The 9,157-nt window shown below is 36.8% G+C and overlaps 1 protein-coding gene across 1 annotated transcript; it reads right to left on the bottom strand.

Annotated features, from left to right (window-relative positions):
* Positions 1-498: 498 nt before the first annotated feature.
* Positions 499-8,644, bottom strand: LOC306754781 (fibulin-7; the record flags this gene model as incomplete). Its single annotated transcript, XM_079238865.1, has 8 exons — positions 499-862; positions 979-1,114; positions 2,084-2,221; positions 2,332-2,505; positions 3,839-3,964; positions 4,572-4,742; positions 4,817-4,976; positions 8,576-8,644. 8 exons carry the CDS (start codon positions 8,642-8,644, stop codon positions 499-501), a joined length of 1,338 nt encoding a protein of 445 aa, XP_079094991.1.
* Between the last annotated feature and the right edge of the window lie 513 nt (positions 8,645-9,157).

Here is a 9,157-nt window from a genome sequence, read left to right as displayed (position 1 = left end):
GGGTGTCTGATGAACAGGGTTCCTTTATACTGCAAGAACTGAGGTGTTTACCAACTGCAGCTCACACATAGATGATCTCTTCTTACAGTATTTTAGACTGCTCTTGTAGCACATTTCAACAGACAGAGGCAGTGCATTCAGATAAAAAAACATTTTTCAAGATATTGTAGTTTAGAAATAAATCTCAGAACTTTTTAGGGGTTACACGAAGTTTAATGATGTTCAGAAAGCGAAAATATACTGTACTAGTACTATAAATAAAACAGTGTATAAATAAAACAGAATCACAAAGATGACTACAAAATCTTTAAATATGATGTTTGCTTCTTAGAAATATAATTAATGTTAAGGTAACATATACAGAAATGATATTCTATCTCAATATGGACTGTTTATGTCTTCATGTGGTCCAGCTTAATTGCTATTTTGCTGTTCATCTTTCATCTTCTGCACTGTTCCTCTGTGCACAATAAATACTTTGCTTTTTCCGCCCTGCTTTTAAAACTCATACTGGGAAACAAACATGGTGACTTTGGTGATATACCTCCCCAGCTGGACTCTTCTCTCCAACTCACTCATCTCCACTTCTGCCTCCAGAGTGGCAGGGCCCTGCACAGGGCTCACCAACATTAGCTGACCTGTTAGACGGTCTGAACGCTGGACAGTGAAGTGGCGACGAGCTTGCTTTCCGCCAAGCAAGGAGAAGCGAAGTGTGTCACCTATTGGACGCAGTGCTGAGACTCTGAACATAACGCGTGGAGCTGACAGGTTGGATACAACAGCCAGGTAATGATAGGAGAATGAATTGGGGGCCAGAGCGCATGCTTTGTTGTCAACTGGACAGGGGTTACGCTCACAACGCCTGCAAGATGATAAATGAAAACTATGAGATGTTGAAGCTAAACACTTAAACCACATTGGAACTGTGCACTTAAATTAGAAATAAACTGGAAGAAGTTATTTTAAGATGATACTCACATTGGGGATGTTTTGACGTATGTGGCATTAGGAATTTTGGGGCAGTCAACACGAACACATTGAAAACCACCATAGGTGTTAACACACATCTGGTCCTTGGTGCAGTTGTTTTGCCTTGTGGCACACTCATCAATATCTGGAAGAACAGAAAGAGCCATAAGTTTGAATAAATTAATACTAAAAATGTTAAAGAGAAATGCATTCACAGGCTGTAGTTCTCTAACTAAATACTTACAATACAGACCCTTGTAATAAAAAATCATAGTTCTGGATGTTGATTCACAGGCTGTAGCTCCCTGCTACATACTTGCAATACAGAACTTTATATATTAAAAAAAAAAAAAAAAAAAAAGTCATAGTAATGGCTGGTGGGATTGAACATGAATATTATATTAATTAAAACCATGGCTATTGGATTTAATTGACCATTGATGACATTCTGATAATTGATGGCATTCTGTAATATATTATTATCTAGGGGTGAAACTTTGTGCGGAGCATAAATGGAAAATGAAACAATGGTGTAACTAAAAAGGAATAAAATCCCTCCACTTGCCAAATGAGGTCTGCACCCCCACAACACACAAACACACACATAATAATTTTAAATAAGTAAATATTTCTTTCTTTTTTAACAGGTGGTTTTTTCATCTGTTGTTTGGCTTTATGGTAATTCATTGTCTTTTAATGGCTGTTCAATCCATCATATGGCTTAGTCCTGCATGTGATATTATTTGTAATAAAGCTTCACCATTTATTATCACACTTTCAGCATTTTGCATCTTGTTTCAGCCATTCTGGTTTGCCATTTTTTACTCCCTTGCCTAAATGTATCTAATTTTGGTTCCTTTGTACCTCTTTTCAGTTACATTAAGAGAATTTATATCTATTTTTTTGTCATAGTTATAATGTTTTAGGTACATTACATTCATGTTCCTTTAAGGATCTTTTTCCTGGACATATATTTATGGGATAACACCAACTGTTTGACTGTCTGAGCCCTTGAGCCTTTGCCTGGTAGGCGCATTGAGAAATCTCCCCATGGAGAAGTGCTGAGAACAGACTTGGCATAAAAAAAAAAAAAAAAGAACAATGGTGAGTGCACCTTTACAGCTTCGTCCATCTCGGGTCACATTGTACCCAGCAGGACAGGCACAGCGGTAGCCTCCAGGAGTATTAACACAAGCATGTAAACACAATCTGCCAGCTTGTCCATTATGGAATAGCTCGCATTCATCTATATCTGAAATGCATAAATCATACACACACACACAGTCAACATCCTATACAGGCACATTATAAATGGTATTATTTTTAATTAACATTTGAGTAATTAGAAACTTCTAGGTATACCAGTGCAGGTGTAGCTGTCTCTGCCAGAGATGGTATATCCTGGCTCACAGGTGCAGTGGGTGGTCCCTTGCACTGTACTGCAGCGTGATGGACGAACAAAAGGCCCAGAAGTGGCAGCTGGTAAGGTGGTAGCAGCAGCAGTGGTGGCAGAAGTGTTTGTCATGTTGATAAAGACTGAATGAGGAAGTCAAATGAGAAGCAGTGGTCAACTGTGGAAAATGATTTCACAACCTGTTAGTATACTTTCAGAGCTGAAGCTTTGAGTCAACCCCAAGCTTTCAGTGTTTGTTTATCCAGCTGACAATATGTGACAGATGTGGTGGATGATTTCATAATGACATGATGCAGTGTCCGTCACTACTGCAGCAGTTTATGCTGCTGTTGTACAGGAACAAAAAGGAGTCACATGGTCAAAACAATATGAGCTTAAATGCATTTTCATATATTCCTAATAATAATAATAATAATAATAATAATAATAATAATAATAATAAACAATAGCTAAAACTCAATAAACTGTCCTTTAGACCAGTTTATTAAATTGCTTTATTGTTGGGTTTTATTTGCCTTTGGACCAGTTACAGTCATGTTTTCATTTGTTCTTCTGTTAGTCATTCTGTCTCTCCATCTGTTTTTCTTTGCAGGTAAATATGTTCATTCTACTCTTGTAAATTTAAATCTTCTGACTGCTTTTAGGTATTTCCTTAAAATGTGATGCAAAAGTTGTTCTAAAATCAATATAAACTAATTAAAACTTGATAGCCAAGATTGCTTCAACCAAAGAAACCACTTTTTCCACATCTGTTTAAGAACACATTCATCCTGATGTTCATCTATACTCACAAAGTATCTTGTGAGATTCAATGATAATTTGTTTCCACAATAACTAGACCTTCAAATGAGCTTCAGAAGTATAAGCTTATAGGTATAAGTATATTGTCAAGCTTATTCATAACAACAGTCTGTTCAGAAGTACTGCAGATGTTTGTAAGGGATTGTAAATTTAATTTAATTTAATTTAATTTAATTTAATTTAATTTAATTTAATTTAATTTAATTTAATTTAATTTAATTTAATTTATCGCAATAAAAACTCAAAATGGCACTTGTGAAATTCTTTACAAAGCAAATCTAACTTGGTTATAAAATTGTACATTTCAAAAGAGTGAATGAATGAATATGACCACATATTTGCAAACACTTAAGAAATTATTAAAAACACCACCAAACTAGGCTTCACAGATTAAATCCACCATCTTTATCAGCAGACCACAATAGCTGTCCCAGACTTTGGGCTGGAATTCAATAAGCACTCTTAGGCATTTAGCACTGTCTTGTATTGGCAAGTAAAACCATTTGTCAGTGTAATCACCTTTAACAGATTGAAAGATTTGGATCCAGGCAATGATGGGAATTGTAAACGTAAAATGTAGAGTAATCCTACATTTATATCTGAATATTTAGTAAGACTCAATCCCTGTCCAGCGCTTATGATTCCTGCACTCACATGTTGGCACAGGACTCTGACAGGTAGCTCCAGCCCAACCTTTGGCACAGACACAAGAAAAGTGGTTCACCTCATCCACACACGTACCACCATTCAGGCAGGGAGACGATGTGCACTCATTGATGTCTAAGAGATTTAGACAGAGAAGAGGTTTTACAGGGCTGCTGTCTTTGAACCCTTTTAGAGATACTATGACATATGAAATTGAATAACTCTGATGCTTGAACCATGGAGAACATGACATCATGACATTTGGATGCACTGGATAGAAATATGATGAAATAATGGTGGAATATGAGTTAATGTTATATGCAGCCAACACTAGAGGTTTGCCACAACTTGATCAAAAAGCCTTTGAGCTGTTATCTTAAAGTCTGCACGTTGTCAAGGGGACATAGAGGCTCGAATAGAATATCACATGTCAAGCATTGAAGAAGATTTCTGGACAGCAACCAAGGTTACATAAAAAAGAGAAATATGATCACAGATCACATACTAAGTTATCTCTATATGGAAAACAGCGACATGCCAGATGCACAAAAAGAGAAGAGGAGACAAAGAGCTTTCAAAGGGGATGCTGACAGGGACGTAAAGCAATCAGTGGGTCAGATAACAGGATGAGTGATGGTCAGAGAGAATAAGTGGAAAGATGTTGGAATGAGGACAAGGGGAAAGACATGGAGGGAAAATGACCACCAAAGTGAGGCCAGGCTGCAGAGGACAGGTTTCTAACCTCGGCAGGTGGGCTGTTGGCCGCTCCAGGTCAGGCTTTCCTGACAAACCCTGCTCTCTGATCCTACAAGTTCATAGCCTGGGTCACAGAGAAAATGGACCTCATGGCCCACACTGTGGGATTTGCCCAGTTTCCTTCCATTGATGAGAGCCTCCAGTTTTGGGCAAGTACCTGATCGAAATGCAAATGGTTTTAAAACTAATTAACTTTACAATCAATCACTCTTTTTTTGGTATATGGCTTACTGTTTGTGTTTTTTGTTGCCTGCTTCCCTGCGTTGCTTTGCAGTAGGTTAATTTTCTTCTTCAGGTTGCGCAGACTCTGTAAGTAAGAAGCTTCATGGGCGGAAAGAAGCTTCAGGACCTGCTTCAGAGAACCTTGTATTTCCAGCCTACTTGGGCAGTCCTGTAGGAAAACAGAGAAGTTAACCAAAGAAGTGTTTGGGTCACTTTTTGTTTTACAATTTATACTGAGGACACCTTATCCTTCTTCACAGTCAGTGCTAAAACTTAATGAGGAAAAGTCCAAGGAGGCCCAAACTTATAATTGTACCTGAGTGTAGCATAACTTTCAAAGTGTTTTTCTTACTTTGTCATATATGTACGGTGGCCCTAAAGTGCATACCACAATTACAAAACAAAAAACCAACACAAAATTAAAAAACAGCAACAAATTGAAAATGACAACAAAATTTAAAAAATACACGACAAATTAAAAAACACAATCAATTAAATTACCACTACCAAAACCTTCTAAAAAGCACAACAAATAAAATTAAAAAAAACATGGAGAAAATTATAAAACACAATGACAAATAAAAAACAACAACAAACTTTTTTTTTTTTCAAAACATGAACATAACCCGTAGCCCAAACATAGCTGCTGCTATCCAAGAATATTTTGATTATTACACACTTCACCACAAAATGATTCTTAATCAGCAAACTAAAACTACTTTGAACACTTCTGTAGTATTTAACACAACGAATTTAGTCCTACTTCAGCCTTTCCTCTACCTCAAACTGAACGCCGTCTGGCACCATCGTCCAATCAGCGATTTCTCTTGTTTCCCGCTGGTACCTACCTCTTCCGGTATGTTAATGTAGTTGTGCTTTTTCTAAGTTTGTTGTCGTTTTTTATTTGTTATTGTGGTTTATCATTTTTTTGTGTTTTTTTTTATTTGTTGTGTTTTTTAGAATTTTTTGTAGTGTTAATTACATTTTTCGTGCTTTTTAATTTGTCATTGTGTATTTTTCAATTGCTGTTGTCATCTTCAATTTGTTGCTGTTTCTTAATTTGTTGTTGCGTCTTTTTTGTTTTGTAGTTTGTGTTTTTTGTTTTGTTGTTGTGGTTTGCACTTCAGAGCCACCGTATATATGGATAAAATTAATTTTAACATTCAGGATATACTGAATTTATTAAACACGTTTAAAATAAGCTAAGCTTGACAAAAGGTTTTAAGTCAAATATGATTCATAACTGAAATAATGAGGCAATAAGACATAATAAAATGTAAAAACACAATATCTCTGCTCAGCAGTTCTAAAGTATCTTTTTAAGTATCATCCGCTACTCAAGTCAGAAGTAAAAAAAGATGCACATCTTTAGCACCAAACTGATGTATAAAGTCTGAATCTGAAAAGGTAACCTGTTGCAGAGCTTGATGACCTCTATGTTATGATATAGACTTTAAAACATTGAACAGTATCTGGCTGGTAAACTGTAGCCTTCTCACAGCTGTGAGGATGTGAACTTAATTTAATCAATTTAAGACTTTACAAAAAATAGAAAATTATTTAAATTAGTCCAAAAATGAAGAAGGATAAAGTGAAGGGATGTCACATTTGGAGTTTGATGTTTATGCATCTTTAGACAGTTAAAAGAGCTGCTGTGATCTGAACTATTTGCAAACAAAACAGTGAAGAATGAAGTAGACTGACATGGGAGAAAAAAAATCCATATTAAAAATGAGTCAAGTTAACAGAAAACATACAATGTTGTCTCAAAAGTACAAGTAGCTGGAGCATTTTAATATATTCCTTAATATTGCAGACATGACAATGGAGTCGCATGTCTTTCAGCATGTTGTGGACGGGACCACATAATATAAGAAGAAAATTACTGAGCCATCCTTTTTAGAATTTCATTAGAACGGATGTTAGCTTCACGGGCCTCATTATGAAACTGTTCCTTTGACTTGCATCAGGAAAAAAACAATATTTATCAACATAGAAAAAGCTCTGCTGAAGTGAGAGACCACAAACCACTGATGTCACTGATTTGTGAGCCAGAGAACTAGAAGCCTATTCATGTTTCCAATCATTCAAAAACTCCAAAAATAGTAGATAACAAGAAAGCTTTCACAACTTTAACACCATAAATAGAAAGTATTTAAATAACACTTTTTAAGCAGTTTTTTTCCTCTTAGAAATGCATCGGGCATTGGGAGGTTCAGTCTTGCCCATAAACATGTCAATATGGGAATGCTAGAAGTGGGGAATCGAACTACCAACTGTAGAATTGACAGTCCCTCAATAATTTAATATCATTACTGAAAAAAATTCTCACCATGTAAAATGCACATGGAAACCTGATTCTGCTTTGTTTTTACAAAGTTTTTACTTTAATTTCTGATTTAAAAAAACAATACAAAGTAGAACCATACTTGTAAACAAAACACAACCAACTCTAGTGTATGAAAACAAATAAATACCCTAAACAGATATCCGTGCCGTACAACAGCTAAGCGTTTACATGTGGGGTAAATGCAGTAGCAATCAGCGTGTGTTTGGTCACTCTGTGTACTCGCAAGCAGAAAACGCCTCATTAGCAAGCTGGATAGATCCTCAAGCTCCAAACAGGAAACACAGTGTGTTCTTGTGATGTTTTTTGAAATGTATAAGTTTGAAAAGTTATGTAACTACTATTTTACGATGGTAAATATCAGACGTTGCTTTGCTTAGTTTGCATGCTGAGTAATTACTCACTGAGATTATGGTCAGTCAGTGGTTTATGACTCCCTTCTGTTCAAACATCACCTGCGTTAACAGTTTCTCTTTCCATTGGCTGGAAAGTTGAGGGGGTAGCGCAATCTTGTTTTCTGACCATGTTCCCCCTCATGATTACTCTCATTCATTTATCAGCATCGTTCCCCACCTGCCCTCTCCTCTCTTCCACACAATCATTTAGTGTTTTCTTCCAGAGGTTATGTAAGAAAAGTCAATATTTGTCGAAAACACCTTTTCAAAAATGAGACCTGGAAAGATTTCAGTCATCTGTAAAGGCCTCTTTCTGCTCATCCTACACGTTTCACACAACCTCATGTTAACTCAGTGATGTTACAGCAGTAAGTTCAAAAAGACTGAATAGTTCTACTTATTCTAATCAAATTAGTTGGAAAGAAAACATGCACCGTCATGTACTGTGTGAAGGACTTAAGCTATCCCACTTACATTCTCACAGCCCCTCTCAAATATATGCTCATGTTGACCATACGTATATTTAAGCACAAGGCAAACAAATACTGTACAAGCACAGATAAAGACATACATGCAAAGGCCTGAAGAGAGTCATTCATGGACACATACAGTTTCCTGGAAATGTTTTGCAGCTTTGCAGTGGAGCATAGGATAGATATAGTGAGTGAATTCAGTCTCTGAAGCCTGTGGGATGTTGTTTCTGAAGGTTGCGTGCAAAGTAGAGGTGACTGAAAGTTTGCAATGTCAGATTTTTCTCTGTGGAGTACAGTAAAGATAGTCACAGTAAAATATGTTAAATGCTTCGAGGGAGAAAATTTATCTAAAATTTAAGCATTAAATCCTGTTATCTCCTCCACATACGATCATTATTGTATGCATATTTTTGGCAAAGAAGTTTTGACTTTGCTGAAATGATGCAGCTTCTATTTCTCAAATGAACTTATGCGATTCAAGGCTCCCTGCTGTGATTATGATTAATTTGTTTGCTTATAAAATATTTATACGCTTCTGCATATAGGCTCTTACCTGTCCAAAAGCAGGGTGGAGTGAACAGAAGCAGAGCACGATGATGGCTTTCACCGCTGAAGCAAACATGTTTCCACTCCAAGGCACCGATGATGAGCAGTTCTTAGATACGTTAGAAGTCGGAGATTGAACTTTTAATCATCAGCCGTCAGAGTGTAGAGGGACTCCAGGTGAGGAAAAAGACCACAAGTCTGCAGTGGGAAAGCTGCTGCAGCTAAACAGTGTGGAATGCTGGGTTTACTCTTCAGCAGCCAATCAGAAAAAGCGACTTGGGAGAAAAATGTGACTGCATTATTATCCCTCTACTTCATCTGAATGTACTTCCTTTCTGCTCAAACCGGCTTAAAAGTGTGAGACTTTACAGTATGCTGTGCCCTCTGCAGGAGGGCACAGCATACTGTAGACACACATTTCTTTTCAGTGAATACGTTTGACTAAACCATCAATTTACTTTATTTTCTTGTTTTACCCTGTTGAGAACTGCAAGGGACCAGAGTTTATCACAGCTGATGCTGGGAAAGAGGTAGAGTGGACCTTATAAATACTAACAGGCTTTCATAAGGGTAGCATAAAGACAGATGG

This window comes from Telmatherina bonti (genome assembly GCF_933228915.1).
Source record: "Telmatherina bonti genome assembly, chromosome: 1".
NCBI lineage: Eukaryota > Metazoa > Chordata > Actinopteri > Atheriniformes > Telmatherinidae > Telmatherina > Telmatherina bonti.
The sequence above is the reverse complement of the archived record's forward strand: the minus strand, read 5'-3'. Positions and strand labels throughout refer to the sequence as shown.